This window comes from Malania oleifera, chromosome 6 (assembly GCF_029873635.1).
Source record: "Malania oleifera isolate guangnan ecotype guangnan chromosome 6, ASM2987363v1, whole genome shotgun sequence".
NCBI lineage: Eukaryota > Viridiplantae > Streptophyta > Magnoliopsida > Santalales > Ximeniaceae > Malania > Malania oleifera.
The window spans coordinates 22,525,775-22,543,802 of NC_080422.1; the positions used below are offsets into that span (position 1 = coordinate 22,525,775).

The following is an 18,028-nucleotide window of genomic DNA, read 5'->3' on the forward strand; positions in this document are numbered from 1 at the left end:
ACGCAACTTTCCCAGTAACTTGTACAACTTTTCCTTTTGTAAGCACTTTCTCCTTTACATGTTTAAACACCTACATGTGCATGTGTACGCATGTGTTTTCTTTCTTGAATAAATTATGTATGCGCTTCTTGGTTATGACTCCCAGTGTTGACCAATTTTGACCAAACAAGTACGATTAATAGGATATAACTTTAATGGCCAAACAAAAACTGGTTTTAAAATGAAGACCCCATTTCAAAATAGTCTAAGATTTTGAAAGCTCAAGTCAAAGTTTAAAAATTCTCGGACTTATGGAAGGCTTGAAACTTAAAAGACTCAACAAACTATGGGGACTTAACTAAGGGACCATTAAAGGGGATCAATTTACAAGGATCCATGATAAACAAGAATCAAAATGATTTAGAGACAATTTTTTGGGAAAATTTTAAGGAATGAGACTAGTTAAAAGGACTCAAATTTTTTGAAGTCATGGCCACTCGGGGTCTTAATTTTAGAACTCAGGGTTATTTAGGGCTCGAAGTTAATTCTTATTTCACTGGGCTTCTTTGGAGTGGCCTGACTAAAATTGGGGTGTCTAGAGGGGTGTTTGCACACTTCATCTCAATCTCTCTTTACATTACTTTTCCCTTGATAAAGTGATAGGAAACCTCCATGTGCTTAGCCTTTGCACGGAAATAAAGGTTTCTTCACTAGCTATATCGCTAATTAAACTCTCACAATATAGTTGCACTAAATATTAAAGTATTAGTTGGTGAAGATTCTCCATAAGCTACATTAAACAAGTGCTTTCTTGTGCTACCATCTGTTGGCACCCTATGCTTTGTCCCAATAGTTGATCATCTTTTAATACACCAAATGACTACTCTAGAGTTAAGATTGAACCCATATCTAGTAGTTGAAAGATGTGTATCACAATCACCAACTTAATCAAAATTACAAATGTCCTATTATTTCACATGTTCCTCCTCTACTCTATAAGATCCTAAAGTTAATATTCATTTCACGTACCTCAAACTTTATATTATTGCATCATGAGTGCGCATTATTTGATTTCTACATAAAGTAAATGATCTTACAAATGTAATGTCTAATTGTGTCATTTTTGCCTTTACAATATCACATCCTCCCCTATGGTTTCAAAGCTTCTTAATCAACTAATATACTTTCAAATCTATTAGATTTTGATCCATCCATTGATGACAATGAGGGACAACTATATTTCAACCTAAGTTTGTAAATAATAATTCTCCTCATTCTCAACTTTCAAATTTGTTTTTAGGGTTTAACTTCAAAATTTCCTAGCAAATTGATTAACTTTTGTAAAATATAACTTGATGCTTGTTGTGTAACAAAAGAAGTTCATTTTCTTAATTAATGTTGGTGCTTTGTGCCATTTGTTTTTTTATTTTCTTAGCAAATGCACGTATGCTGCTCGCACGTCCTTAAGATGTTTTTGTAGCCTTTAATAACGATCATTCATCTTCCTTTGTTACTATCAATAGGTTCGATGCTTTACTGCCTCACTTTCCTTTACTTGGCTGTGTAATTACTACCTGCAATCATCTCCCACAAGTTCTGTCCAAATAAGTTAAACATATGAATCCAATTATTATAATTCTTGCATTACTTGCACACATCGAAATCTCCTTATACCATGATCTCTCCAACGGTCCCTAAAAGGGCAGCCCAGTGCACAAAGCTCCCGCTTATGTGAGATCCGAAGGAGGGGTGGACTACAATAGGTATATAGTACGTAGCCTTACCTTACATTTGTGCAAGAGATTGTTTCCACATCTCAAACCCATGACCTTCAAGTCACACGGCGACAACCTCCATGATCTCCCAATGGTCCCTAACGATTGCTAATAACTATTGATACTACTTGAGATTTACAAGCAATAAACCCAACAAAAAAATATGTAACTTTATTCATGCATACAAATAAATAAGATGTCAAACACCTTATACTATTATATTCAAAAGCACTCATGCCCTAAATATTATCACTAACACACGCTTGCATGGATTAGCATACATAACCTCAAATTAAACAAAATAATGAATGAATGAGTGGAAAGTTACATTAGAAAAAAGACTGAGCATATTATATGTGGTTATATCCTTCATACTATGTTATGAATAAACTTTAGAAATATATGCAACAATAAAGCACATAAACGAAATAAAGGAAGATATAATTAACAATGATATTAATTATAGTCTCACGTGACAATAAGAGAGATGAGGACATATGGGCTCACAAGCCCCTCTCCTTCTCTCTTCAACTACTAGATAGGCTCATAATCTTACAACTTGTGATTCTCCACATCTTTCTAATATAATACAAATATGGATAAATTTCATAAATACTCAAATTTTATAGTACATTCAAATTAGTTATTAATTTCAATATACGTCGCATTATGTATTGAACTTAAAGACTTTATTACAATACCATCCACTACCACCTAGACCTAGTTACTAGCCACTTCATCTATTCATTCTGTCAACCCTAAAACAGTCAAGGATCAAGGGTTTAAAAAAAAAAAAGGTAAAATCAAGGGTTGCAACAATGGATGACTAAGATATGCGAATGGGATGTTAGAAATCATTGTCAATTATAGGAGACAAATTTTGTAACAACGAAAATATGAGCAAAGTTCAATGCATAATATGTTACAAATTGAAATCCTCTAACTAATTTAAACTAAGATTAAAACTCATAAATTGTTCATAAAATCTACACATTCTACATGGTTCAACTCTAAAGTCAACATCCATTAATAGCAGAGTGTTTCACTTCAATCAACAACGATATGTAGAGGACTAAAATAGCACAAATGCTACTTTACACCAATTATACTCAAATTTTTTGGTGTTCACTTGGAGGCTATTTGGTATTAATTTTGTTTTTTTTATTTCTGTTTTCATTACAATACAACCCAAAAAAAAATGAACATAATGCATTTGTTACCCTTACTATATATATATTTTTTAATTTTTGGTTCATTTTTTCAGTTTGTAGCCAAAATTAAAATCATATTTTATAATTTTTAATTATTGGGGCAACACCTCGCTACTTTTAAGATTCAAAATGGACTAAATCATTCTATACACAATTTAGAAAAATAAATAAGATACATGACTTCTTAAGTATAGAAAGAATAAAAAATATCCATAAGATTTCTATTACTTTGAGAAAATAAGGTGTTAAAAAAATCTTTACCTTTTTCATGTCTATAGAATTGTTCTTAATTTTGAAAAGTAGTTTTCAAAATATAATAAGTACATAAATTCATTTGTGTTGTTTAAAATAATATTTTCTATTTTTTTATTCTTCAGCATTTTTATTATTCTAACCATATTTTAATTCTTTTTCCTTTTTTGCATTTGTTACTATTTTAATCACAAAATAGCATCATGAACCACTCCCCCCCCCCCAACCAATTTAAACTAATAATATTAATGGGTCAGCATGTTTAATTTGAAAGATAAAAAATTCTTAAGGTATAAAATTGGTAAACCTCAAGAGAGCATCAGTCTTTTAAAACAAAATAAGGCTCAGAGTAATTATATCAAACCTCAGAAAATATTAAATGATCAAATTAGCACACAAGACAAGCAATTTTCATAGTTTTTGTACCTAGGCACAACAAATAATATGTTCAACTCAATCTGTTACACATAAAAACCGCAATTATAACTACCTTAAATTTTAAAGCATAGGAATCAAGCCCTATACATAATGTCTGAAGTTCAACAAAAGCCAAAATAATCTCATTAGGAGTTTGGCTCACATCCACATAATTCCAACTTCTACAATCATAACTCAAACTCTCCTTCAAACATAAAAGAAAAATATAATCCGTATGACAGAATACGAGAAGGTGGCTTAGAGATATCACCCGCAAACTAATAACTGGAATTCTACAATACAACATCGCACATGTTAACATTGGTGGGAGACGAACGTCTTAAGATATTTATGGCACAAATGATTAAGCTATGCCTAGTTTTTCAATTCCCCTACAGCCTTCTGATCAACTTTGATATAATCAAGGCGAATGCCAAGCCTAAAGACATCTATGATATAACTGCGCAGCTTCTACCACCGTAGTTTGGTACCGCTACATAAAAACATCATTCTGAAATAAAATTAGAACATAGTACATGCCTTGTCAGGAAATTCTCCATGCTCGATGCAATCTTGCTTCCCAAGTTGACAAACGAAATTCCATGGAAGCTTGTTGGTGAAAGAGCTTCATCATGATGGCACTACATATGGAAAGCGAAAGTATGAGAATTTGATAATGACAGCAGAGAGACTATATCATTGGCCACAAAGCACCAAAATGGAAATAAAAACAGCACTAGCTACCCACTTCCCCCATCAGTCCACAGGGGGGTATAGTTTTTAAAAGAAATAAAAACACTCCGGCTGCCTCAGCAGAATCCTATCACATGCAGTGAAAAATATTCTTCAACACAATTTCTTAACCCAGTTCCCATCCCTATCCATTTCACAACCGAGGGTTATTTGAACCCAGGTCACTACCATGGACCAGGAGGTTGAGGTTCACCAATGTGCCCACAGGCACTGGACTAGGAAAACAGCTTTAAAATTCACCAACACCTGATGTAGGACAAGAAGCAGGACCATTGATGGACCCTTGTCGGAGGCTAATAAAGGACAAATAGTTGGGAACTGTGGGATTTAAGCCAAATAAATTTAGGGATAATTAATTAGGCTTCTGTTTACTTGGGGGTTTGTATGCATTCTGTGAATTTTAGAAGTTTATTCGTCATTGCACACATCTTTAAGAGTGCGTGTAATTTCATGTACTTCAGGCTTTCTTGTAAATAGAGTGAAAACTAAGAGATGGTTACAGATGAATTTGAATTGAAAATTAGCATCAGTTATCCCCCAATGCATCTCTTTCTTCCCTCTCTTCTCCCTTCTTGTTATTCCCCTCCCTTTCTCTCCTCAATTTCTTCTAATTTCTCACTTGGCAGCAACCCATGATGCTGTCCTGCATCAATTGGTATCAGAGCCCAACCACAATCCCCATTCTTCCATTTCATACCTTTCCCAAATGTAGAGAAAATGTTTGCAAAAGCATCATTGATGGAAGATGTTGTATGAATGCGGTTTCTAGATATGGGGTTTACTCATGCAACTTCATCCAGAACCCCGCCCAAGGCCTCATAAGATATCTTGAATTGATAACACTACTTTACATGTTCATGAAAGATATTTGGTTCCTATCCAAATGGATGACTATTTTTGTGATATCAATACCCCATGAATATTGGTCACATACTTCTTGGTTACGTGAATTGGGGGTGACTCAAGGACATGAAAACCCATCTTTCACTATAACAATATGAAGATCATTTTGAATCCTGCTCTACCTACCAACGAACCCAAAAAATCTAACATTATTGACCATGCCAAAGTTTCTCAACTTGAAGACACTACAAGCAAGGAAAGGCATGTGTTTGATGACATCCAAGTCTTCCACACAATCCTATTATTAAGTTTATCATTCGCAATGTGTTCATTGATGGCAATTCTCACATCAAGTCTATGCTGCTGGCAAAGGAACATGGTTTCTTGCATCACTTGAGCACACGCTTTCAAAGAGTAAGTTCGCTTCTTACTTTTGATCCTCCAACATTCCAAAGTTCGAGGCCAAATTTTTTCCAACTAAGGAATATCAAAAGTATGACAATTGACATGAAGCAGGGCGATTGATGAAAAATTTAGCAAACTGCCAGCAGACCTTTTCCACTCGCACTGATTCCTTCCTGTATTTGCCTTGTTCCCAAAATTAGTTAGTTTATTACAGATTTACAAAAAATAAAAACAAAGTATTATGAATGGAATGTTAAAGGTCCCCTGGCAGCAAACCCATGATGCTGTCCTGCGTCAACGCCAAAAATGGGTGACTGTAATTTGTCATGGATTATATACAATGTCCGAGAGCTTCCTCGTGCAATCCTAGTATTATTTACACCCATGAATTTGTACAAACGTGTAAATCACATCTGCTCCATCAACAAAGAAAAAGGAAGGGGGGAGGGGAGTGACGGGCTACTACCTAGTACAATTACACAGTTGGTTTTCCACCTGTATTACACTATCTGGCACAACTAAGTACTTGTTCCATGTTAATCTTTATATTGAAATAAATATGATGACACTACATACAGACCCCTTGAGGCTCATGCATAGTATGATTCTTGCAGTATATTTGGTCAATACATATTGGATCACAATCCAATACTGCATTGCACAATAAAACAACTCAACCAGGTCAATTTCCAATCAGCTCAAAATCAGATTAAAAAAAAAAAAAAATTGATTTTAAATTGTTCTCTTTTTGTAGGAATAGGTAACTGTAAAGCAGTAAAGGCCTTCAAAACGCTTTAGGCTTAAATTCACTCGAATAGAGCAAAACTTATTATAAATGAAGAGGATAGGGGCATACTATATGTAGAGGTGTCAATTTGCTCAGGAAGCTCCTTTATATCCACCTCAAACCTCTCCTGAACCTGTAAGCCATGTCACATAACTCATGTTAACAAAACAAAGCCAACAAGCAGATAAAACATGGTAAGTCAACAAAGACAAATGGTTGACCAACCTGATTCAGAACATCAGAATCAGAAGCCGAAGAAACAAAAGTAATAGCAAGCCCTTTGGTGCCAAACCTACCAGCCCTGCCCACCTGTTGAGATTTGGAAAAACCGTTGAGAGTGGGGAGAGGAGAGACAGTTGGGGATCAAATACAGACAATACAGTAGGTAAACATTATTGTGCACACCATCAAATTCAAGCATACAAATGGAAGTTACCCTGTGTAGGTAGGTGTCGGCAGAATCAGGCATGTCATAATTGATAACAATGTTCACACGCTCAATATCAATTCCCCTTCCAACTAAATCTGTTGCGACAAGGATTCTTTTATGACCCTCCTTGAAACTCTTATAGCGTGTCAATCTGCCAAGCAAACCACGCAGCATAAAACACATATGACGAGCCATCAATTAAATTAGGAAATTAAGCTCAATTAAATAAACATTCAGTTGGATTCCAGTAATGGAACATAACAGATTATCCATCAATGAGAAATTCGCAGAATGCATTTATTTGGATTCTACAATAAAAAACCATAAAAGAAGACCAGTCAATCTGAAAGGTAAATGTTGTTTTAGAAAACAACTAAAGTTAGCTGCAAACTAGCAAATTACTTCAAGTGCCATAATACCACACCCATGGCATCATTAAAGCACGGCCATTTAGGCTTTGGTTTGCCCTGAGAAGTTTGTGGAGCTAATATTTGGCCAAAAAGTCCAAGCTGTTAGGAATTGGACCAACAATGCATATCAAGTTATCCAACACTCTCCCTGAAATGCAAAATTGTCTCATACACACAGGCTAACAAATTGAACAGTTCTAGGTGTGCACTGTGCACAGAAGCAAATACTAAGCGTGTAACCAAACAGTGCATTTGCACCTGCCATCCCATAACAAAGTTTGTGTCTTGTAATTTGTCACCATCATACTATGCTTTTGTCTCCTCACTATCTATCTTTTCTCTCCCTATATGTGTCTCTAAGGCATGGCCCACCATAGTAGGCAAGCCGCCATGTAAGAAGAGATTAATTCCTTGCTACAAAATAATACTTGGAAACTTGTAATCATATCCCTTCCTCTGATAAGTTGATTGTTGATTGTTGATGGATTTTTACAGTGAAAGATTAGTCAAAAAGATTCCATTTGACATGTTAGATTCACATCATGTATAAAAAGGGTATACACAAGTTTATGGCCTCAATTACTCAATCTTTTTACCCTGTGCCCAAGATTGCCCTTGTGTCACTATTATTTTCACCTTTAATTGGTTGTTGCTTAACTTAAAAGGAAATTTGTGTTTACAAATGGAGATCATAAAAAGAAAGTCTACATGGAACAACCTCTAGTTTTCTTTCTAAAGAGAATCAAGGCCCATTTGTTGTCTGAAAAAGCTCCTATATAGCTCAAAACAGCCTCACTGATAATGGTTTGGGAGATTTGGTGTAGTAGTAATTGCTTTTGGTCATCATAATATGTCAAGTGAATCATCCTGTGTTCTACTATACCAAGGAAAACATCATTGATTCATTGACTCTGTGTACATGAATGACATAAGGGAATACAAGAGTTGAAATTGTTCTTGCTAGGCAAGTTTCAATTCTCGGGACAATTGAATTATTTTCTAGTAGCCAGGTTACGATCAGGGATTTTTCTATCATAAAACATATAGAGGAACTGAAGAGGAATGTTACAATCAAAACCAACTAACGAATGACAAACCCATGGATCCTATCAATAAGTTCACAGAAAGTGATGGTAAATCAATACAAAATCACTAAATTGTACATGAGATTGGTTAGGAATCTATAATCCTAACAGTTACCAAACATGGCCCTTGCAGATAGTGTCATTATTCAGTTCTCAAATTCACCACAGGCAAGTCACTTCAATGCAATTATGTGTGTCTTGAGTAATGTCAAAAGTGCACCAGATTGAGGAATGGCATACCAAATCACGGTTCCAGTATGTTATTTTAAGATGTTATTATTTTATTTCTTCCTGTTTCAAGGGACTGCTTGTCCTGTAATGCGTTGCAATTTCTTCTTTTCTAATATAGTTTCTTTTTTTTGTCCAAAAAGACTATAATATAGGAATATATAGATGCAGTTTGGGCTGTATCTCCATGGCTCCATCTTATAAAAGATATACTATAGGATTTTGTATTTTTGTTGGTAGATATTAGGAGAACTGGAAGAGTAAGAAGCATCTGGTAGTTGCAAGGCCTTCTATGGAATATGAATATATGACCATGACTGATGATACTTGTGAATCAATATGGTTGGAGAATGTGTTGAAGGAGCTTCGGTTTCCACATTTATCACCTATGGAGCGAGTATGTGATAAGCAAACCATGGTCTGTATTTTTACAGACCTAGTATTCCATAAGAGGACAAAGCATATTATTGTTCATTGCCTGTGTGTCAGACAGAAACTTCTTTCTGAAAAATTGTATGTGCTACCCACTTCAAAACAGAGGATCAAGTCGATCAACTTGCCAATTTTTTTAAGCATTTAAGAGGGGCTCGCGTTGAATATATCTACAACACACACTAGGAATGCACGATACATATGCTCAAATTTTTCTAGTGATGCTGGTGGGAGGCGGGGTGGGGAGAGGGAGGTGCTGTAAAGTGCATGTAAAAGAGTATTATTGTCTTAAGAAGGTTTTTTAACAGGCAAAAGAAATATATACTTGCACATACACACACACATATAGAGAGAGAATTACAACTTGACATCCTCAAATTAAAAAAAAAAAATTAAAGCAAAAATGAAAATGATAAAACATAACACAATCTAATTCAAAAAAAATAAAACTTTCCATAATATTTTAATGAATGCTTCAAATTATCCTACTCATGTTGCCCATTTTTTGACTTATTCTCACCACAATCCAACAGAACTACTTGCCTGTCCAGATAACCAGAAGCCCATCTGATTAAAGCAATTCTTGAGTTCCAATGTCTTTCTCAATAATTTCCTTCATCGGAGAGGCAAGGTAGGAAAATTCCAGTCCTGTTGTTACCTGCATATTTTTACCCACTCCATCATCCTCAAAAATAGGAATACCATATAACAGTCTCATTGGCACATGCAGAAGATTCAGAAACATACCCACATGCAGAAGATTCAAACACATACCCACATTGTCCATGTAAATCCTCCAATAATAATCCACCATCGCCCATAAATTCATCATCAAAACCACCCCCGCGATCAGATTCATCACACCATCTCTTGTTTACCCTAAATTGATCTACCTCACCCCAAACTCGGATCAGTTGAGGTTCCCACAATAGAAAAGCAACAAAATTATCTTGCTTGAAAATTTTTTTCAGCTTCAGATCAGAATAAAGTGAGTCTCGGTCAAAAACTATTCACAACTCAATACCAGCTTGCATTCCCAAATGACGAATATAAACTTTTGTAGACCAATTGTGAGTAGATTGCTGTCCATCACTAGATGCTTATTTCCATCCACGGCACCTGCTGTTGCTTCCTTGTGTTGTCCCTAATTCACCTTTCTATTTGCGACAAAATTATCATTCACAGGACCATAATAAGATGACAACTCCACAACAGCATCTATCACTTCTTCAAAAGAAACCTCTGGCTCGTTAGCACAAGCATATAAATTTTTAATATACAGCTTTATCTGTGCTTTTAAAACCACATTGTGATCGTGGCTTCCAAAACATCCATCACCGCCTAACCCCAGAGACTGATAGGGTTCAATTAACACAACATCTTTGAGCTGTGACGGACCCTACTGGTGAGGTGTGTTTCACTGTAGCAAAGCCACATGAAAAGAACCCAACTGCCCAAACTGCAAAACAACCCCCTAGCAGCAGAATACGAACATAAACCAATCATCTTAATACCTCTATTATGAGCTTGACTTTTTTATTAACCTTATCAATTATTTCATGGGTTTGAAACAAAGAGGCTCATCTAGAATCGATCTTCACTGAGTTCTGTTGGGCCTTTGTACAAATTTGAGCCCCATTACAGGTTTAGAACAAGTCAGCCTCATGAATCAATTGGCCCAAATCCAAAGGATACAATACCTGCTCATTCCAATAAATCCTAACTGTAAGCCCAGAACTGCCCCAAATATTATTCTCCCAATGCTGACTCACATTGCACCCTACCTGCCGAACATCGTTCTCTCCCACAACCTGATCCTGGAAAGAAGACAGCATCAAACGACCACAACTGATGCCATTCTTAGAATATGATGGATGAAGCACCACTCCCATCACGGATCGTTCCACCCCACTCACTCTTCACATCTTATAGAACATCAACCTGCTCTGCCAGACCTCCTAGCTTTCACTAGATCAACAGTGGAATTCAAAGCCGCAGCAAAAATTCCCATACTTATGGGTAGAACCCTTAGCTCCCTCAGGAATGAAAACCAATGCCCTCTAACCCTTTAGAATCCACAGTTGCTCCAAAAACTTTCTATTTCTGATCAACTGGAGCACCACCGAATACCAGAATTTTCCCAATTTCTGACAAAAATTGCTCCAAACGCACAAAGCCAACAAAAGACACTCTTCTAACTGATTTGCCCGGGGATTTTGCTCCACACAGCCTCCTCCCATCGCAGATCTAGAGGAATGCCTCCAATCTAGACTGTTATCTAATGGGAGTCATCCGTGACAATGTTCAGAGATCATTGATGAGAATATATGTTCAGCAACTTGCTGAGAAGGTAAAAAGGAAAAGAGAAGCGAGAATGGATGCTAACCACTCCATCACATAAAAATAGTGTGCAACTTCTCTCAAAGTTGTTTGGATAATTTCAATTAAGCCATTTTTTGGGTATTTTTCTACTGTATATGTTTTATTAAAAATAGAGTGACAGGCAGCCATATAGATTACTTTTACGTTTTCCTCATCCCTCCATGAAACTCAACAGCGCCTATAATTTTCAGTCATCCACATAAATCTTTTCTATGCATTCAGCACAATCACAGGCTATATGAACATATTGAAAAGAGAAAACATAATTAACAACACAAGTATATATACCTTTCTTCCTGAGACATTCCAGAATGGATGCAAATAGAAGGGAAATTGCATTCCACTAGTAACTTGTTCAGCTCAGCTGCTCTGTTCACACTTTTGACAAATATGACAACTTGATTGAAGTCCAATGCATCAAGGAGATCATTCAACTTGCGGTTTTTCTCCAGCTCACTCAATTTGATGTAGTGCTGCAAGGAAGAAGAAAAAAGCAACAATGAAGGAAGAATTAAACATTCGACAAACATGACAAAGCTCAACCTTCCTATGCAAAAGATACCTGTACAAGGCCATGAAGTGTCAACTTAGCCTCATCGTCCACATAAATTTCCATTGGCTGTAAGGAACATATGTCATAAGAGTGTATCAAAGGCTGTTTCTCTCAAGTAAATATACTCCACTGGAAATGATGAAAATGGAATAAGCACTGTCCAGCTGAAGCAACCATGCAATAACAGAGTCCATGGCTGTAGAACCCACGTAAAATTAACATGGGCCACCATCCATATATGGTTGTTATGGCACTCACCTCAGACCTGATCATGTATACGACAAATAAACAACCAAAACTCAAATTTCTCAATTGTTTCCATTTATAATAAAAGCACTATGAATCAAAAACATTTCACCAAACTGCCGCCCCACAAATATCATATAACTATGCTATCAATTACATCACTGCTAGAAATGAATCAATATATTGATTAATATACCTCCCAACCAACACCAATATGGTCAAATGACAAGAAGAAGTTAACCATCACAAAAACACCAGAAAAATATTTGCACACTAAACTAATACTACATCATGCGGTAGTATCACAAAATCCTTCTGTTATTGCCCCTGCGACAGCAATAAAATCAGTGCCAAGGCCACCAAAATAGCAATAGTGTAAAACAAACATGTATAGGGGAAAAAAAATTATGTCCAAATTCATAAGGGGGCTAAAAAAATATTACATCTTGCATAAATTTCTTGCAAACAGGGCGTATCTCTTTGCTGAGTGTTGCTGAAAACATCATAACCTGCTTATCATGAGGAGTCAACTTGAATATCTCCTGAACATCTTTCCTCATGTCTGCAGAAAATGCAAGCAAATCAGTACATCAACTCCAACATTTTAACCTCAAATTCAGATCCCTTAGACATTTAACAGAAAAACATACCAAGTGATTCAAGCATCTTGTCACACTCATCAAGAATAAAATGTCTCACATTCTTTAATCCTAGTTCTTTATCCCTTGCAAGAGCCAAAATTCTTCCGGGCGTACCAACAACAATATGAGGGCATTCATTTTTCAGCAGATCCTTGTGAATCTTAACATTAACCCCACCATAGAAGACAGCAACCTTGATATCTGGCAGATAGGTACTAAACCTCTCAAACTCATGACATATCTGTACAACCAAAAAAATTATTATTAATTTTTGCATATTCAAAAAGATATTATTGTGAAATGCATAATCCAAAATGGCAGCAGCAAAAACCATTTAGACTATTGACTATAATAATCCCATATTCTCAAAGAATGCATAAAGGAATTCCCATGCCATAAAGACAAACCTGGTATGCTAATTCTCTTGTATGGCAAAGCACAAGTGCAGCAACTTGACCTGCAACAGGTTCAATTTGTTGCAGAGTTGACAGAACAAAGACTGCAGTTTTCCCCATCCCAGACTTTGCTTGACAAATGACATCCATTCCTAGGATAGCTTGAGGGATGCACTCGTGTTGAACTATTGAAACAAAATCGGAGCGTACGAATCCTCAGTAAGTATAAATGACCTTCCAGATCCTTTTAATGAAAAGGTTTACCAAAGCAGTTTTCCAGCCAAATCATGAATGTGGAATGAGTGATTACCTGAAAAAGCATAAACTAAAGTGAATTAAAACTTATCCTATATATAGATGTACAAAAACTAAAATGTTTTTATTCTAACTCTCTAAGTTTGTTTATACAAAAATGCCCTCAACTGGGCATATCCTAAAATAAAACTCTTCAAGCTAAAACCACATCATGCATTACAGATATCTTTCAAGAACCAAAAGCTACTAAACTACGCAGCCCAATTTCATGCACGAAATTTTTGTCATATAGTGTGAAATAAAAACACAAGAAAACTTTATCCAAAGATTTCAATACTGCCAATCTTACAATCTAAAACAACTAATTCACAATAACATAACATCTTAATCAAATGCCTTGAGGAAAAGAAAACACGCGTATGAACTTCATTTTATCATAATTTTTTTTCCCATAAAAAATATTAAGTTACCCAAAAAAACTCAGATGCCGAAAGAGATGTTGATGAAAGAGGTAAATACTTCAAAAAAAAAATTTTAATTTCTTTGTATGAGGGAAGAAATTTCAATTTGTCCAGATCAAAAGTAATTATAAAACTTCAGTCGACTCACATTTAACCTATGACACATAAAAAATTAAAGATAATCCAATTTGAAACCATCTCTTATTATCCACTACATTGAGTACTTTACTAATCCCTTTTGGATTTTGGCATACCATATACACAGAACATGTAATAATGTACTCCAACCTCAGCTTGCCTCATTTACTATTCATTTTTTCACATATTAAAAAATTCGCATGCAACACGCATGCATCTCGACTAGTCAGAATAAAAGTATGCTCCAAAAGATAGGAAAGAAATTTCAAACCACTTGAAAATTGGAATGGGAACAAATCACTACAATTGGCACCAATATCCCCTAACCTAATGGCTAGCAGAATTATGAATCAAATTTTTTTTCTAAATCCATTAAGGTATTTGTATTTCATCTTTCAGTTAGTGCACAAGAGGCATCCAGATGAAACAAAGGTTCGTTTTTTATTTTTGGCTATGAAGCTACAGCAATACAGAACTAAAATCAACATATCTATGTCCATCTTTCTCTTTTCCAGAAAAAGATAAAACCAGAAGTTAATAAGTTTGCAGGAAAAAATAAAACATAGGAGGAAATGGGGGATGGGACAACCAAACATCTTCCATGGACAGCAACAATCTAAAGCAGAAATGCACTCAGATTTCAATTAGTACAAAAAATTTTGAAACTGATTAAACCAGAATAATACTAACATTACTGCTATAAATGCCAATTATTAGCTTTTAGAAAATCGCGAAAATATGAACATATAAGCAGATTACGTTTAGCAAGATGATAAAAGCTTTGAATGTCATAAAGACAACCAGATCATGGATTAACAACCACACAGTAAGAACTTGAAGGTAATAACAATAATCATAATAATAATTATTATAATTATTAGTAAAAAACTAAATGCATAAGCCCCACTGTCAACCACAAACAAGATATAGCAAATGCGAAAGTCTAAAATATTTAAAAAAAAACTAATGATAAAACTCACTCACTGCCACCAAATTTGGAAGCTACTTAAATTTCATCAGGGGGGAAAAATCTATATCTTACAAAGTAATTTGGAGCATTTAATAGAATCCACTACAAAGATCAAACAGGCCAAACAAAACCTTACCTTCTGAAGGATGTTCAAATCCAGAATCTACAATGGCACGAAGCAGCTCTGGTTTCAACAGGAAGTCTCTAAATCCCGAACTGTGAATTCCAACATAGCCCCTGCATAAATTGCACCCAAGAAAAAAATTAAAGTTGACTTATCAATGAGAGGAGCCACTATGACAAAAAAGAAACAAAAACAAAAACAAAATCTACAATGAGAATCTCAACCATGCATGCCAACAGCCAACTATATATTGGGCCCTCCAACACAACAAAATTGCTAAATCGATTGTATGGTTACATATGATACCATACCCACCAGACATAATATGTGCACATGGGTAGTGAGATACTTCTGAGCGACGATTATATGATTGTAAAGCATACATCTCCGTGAATTGCCTCTTTCTGTGAAAGAAAGGAAGTTACCCTTTGTTGTGATTGATGGTGAACCCAAGCGATTGAGTGATGGTCATATGAGGTCAAAACACTTGTGATAAAGGACAGTTGACCTTTGGCAAAGTGATTTGTGGGACAAGAACCCATTGAAGTTGCATCAAGGTTTGGGCGTCCTATGTGCTTACAGTGCACATGTACTTGTTTTTCTTGACAATGGAAAAGACGAAGCAAGGTCTTTGTGCGTGAACGTAGTGGAGGCAGCCTAAAGTTTGGTTGAACCACTGCAAAAAGAGTTGGAGTCTGTCACTCTCCTCCTTTTCTCTATGTCGTATCTTGTTTGTTGCTTGTGAGTGCTGAAATTATTATCTTCCCCATTTTTCTTGGTTATTTCCATTGCACGAGAATTTATTATATCACCAAATTCACTCCCCACACCCCTCTTACTGTGCTACTACAATGTACGACCAAGCAACCAATTCTCAAAGAAATGTTTGATGACAGCATTCCTCAAGCATTTAATTATGTATGATGGACTTGTATGATAGACAAAGCCTGACACTAAATTTTTACTTCTATTTTATATAAAGCGTATAAAGCTATAAACACATTTTCTGCTTTAATTTTCAAAACTACTTCCAAAACATGCAGCATTACCAAATGCATTTCTTGTTTCCAGATTTCTGAAAACAAAACAAAACAAATGAAAACAGTAACATTAGGAATTGAGAACAAAAAACAAATTATGGAATTGGCAGTGTGATTAAACAGGCCCAAAATTTTCACTTCTAATCTAAGCCAAAGGGAATTAAAACACTTAAACAACGTCTAAAATATATTGCAATGCAGAGGAACAAATATGAACAACCTTAAAACTCTAGTTGCTTAACCAGTCATGAGAAAAAAACTTTGAATGGTCAATTCTGGTAAACATCTCAAGCAAACAAAGCCAACAATACTGTTTGAAAAATTTTTCCCAAAGCAAAATAACTCCTTTAGAGTGCACAAGTAACCACACACAGAAGACATATTTTTCCCTAAAACCAAAACAACACCTCGTGTGCACAAGTAACCAACCCACACTCCCAAAGCCACCCATTACCCCCCCCCCCCTCCCTCCCCCAAAAAAAAATCCAACAAATTATCAAAGTTAAACAAATGAAAAAAAAAAAAAAAACCCTAATCCTCTGTTTAGCAATTGAAAGAACTGAATAAACCCCAGTCACAGGCTCCAGGGCGTGGGGACAAAAACTTCAGGTCTCATGCTTTAAAATGAAGATCTCCCTTGGACTGCGCCTGATAGCAATTTAAATACGTTTCGGAACTTAAATTCATTCCAGTCTCCTTCATATTCTCAGAACAAGAGTACAATTATTTCAACACACGCATATTTCTTTCTCAACGGTTTCTCGTCAATCAAACAGATCGTAAAACATAAATCATATATAGTTGAATTAAATTTTCATTTCATTCCCTATAAGCTTTCAATCAACAAACGGAACACAAATCCTCAAAAGCACGAAACAAGGGATAGTTCAAAGAAGAGAGACAATACTTCTTGACGGTTTCGCCGGCGGCTTTGGAAACGGAATCGGGGGCTTTTTCATCTTCTTCTTCGTAGTCCAAAAGCTCTTCCTCGTAAGCATCATTTTCCCTTGCTTCGCCCATACCTACAACTCAAAAATATCAGCTTTCAATGTTAGGGATCAAACAGCAAAACGAAGAAAGGGTGGGAAAGTTAGGATTCAATTCGAAAAGACAAAGTTTTTAAAAAATTGCTAGAGACATTGCAGACCTTGAGCTATAATTTACGAGACAGAAAGCTAGGGTTCCAAGTTGAAGCGTCTGCGAAAAATAAAATGAGAGAGAGAGAGAGAGAGAGAGAGAGAGAGGGAGATGAGGATTGAGGAACAGTTGGTACTTGATAGTCTAGGAGTGAACAGGCGTGAATGTACGAAACTGCCCCATTGGGGCGGAAGGCATCTAGGGTTTTGGGCGCTTCTTTTAATTTTTTTTAATAGGAAACTTTATTTAACTTTAAAAAACAAAATTAGCCTAGCATACGTTTCAAATTTTAAATTTAAATCTCTATAAATTTGATAAAATATAATAAAATTTTATATTATAACTTTTCTAAATTTATAAAAATCAAATATAAAATCACCCACAAACATAAGATTAATGGTATAAATTAGGCATTTAAAGTAAAACAATAAATGTAACTTTAAATTTGTAAATAGAAATCTTTTTTTTTTAATTTAAATTCCATCATAATGACAAGTACCTTATTTGTTTATCCCATTTTAACCTTATAAACTACTAAAATAATAATAATAATAATAACAAGTCTTAAGTCTAACTATATTCGATCATTTATATGAATTACTTTTCGCTAATTCACGTGATTAAGTACCTACTTTAAATCCTATATAATCACCCTCTTTGATTATTTTATCTTCAAAGT

The 18,028-nt window shown here is 35.4% G+C and overlaps 1 protein-coding gene across 1 annotated transcript; it reads right to left on the minus strand.

Annotated features, from left to right (window-relative positions):
* Positions 1 to 3,678: 3,678 nt before the first annotated feature.
* On the minus strand, positions 3,679 to 17,528 carry LOC131157209 (DEAD-box ATP-dependent RNA helicase 15). Its single transcript, XM_058111192.1, has 12 exons — positions 17,360 to 17,528; positions 17,120 to 17,234; positions 15,185 to 15,285; positions 13,237 to 13,409; positions 12,839 to 13,070; positions 12,632 to 12,750; positions 11,952 to 12,008; positions 11,678 to 11,862; positions 6,859 to 7,003; positions 6,648 to 6,731; positions 6,492 to 6,555; positions 3,679 to 4,275 (listed from the first exon to the last, which is right to left on the minus strand). Exons 2-12 carry the CDS (start codon positions 17,230 to 17,232, stop codon positions 4,265 to 4,267), a joined length of 1,284 nt encoding a protein of 427 aa, XP_057967175.1. The 5' UTR covers positions 17,233 to 17,234; positions 17,360 to 17,528; the 3' UTR covers positions 3,679 to 4,264.
* Between the last annotated feature and the right edge of the window lie 500 nt (positions 17,529 to 18,028).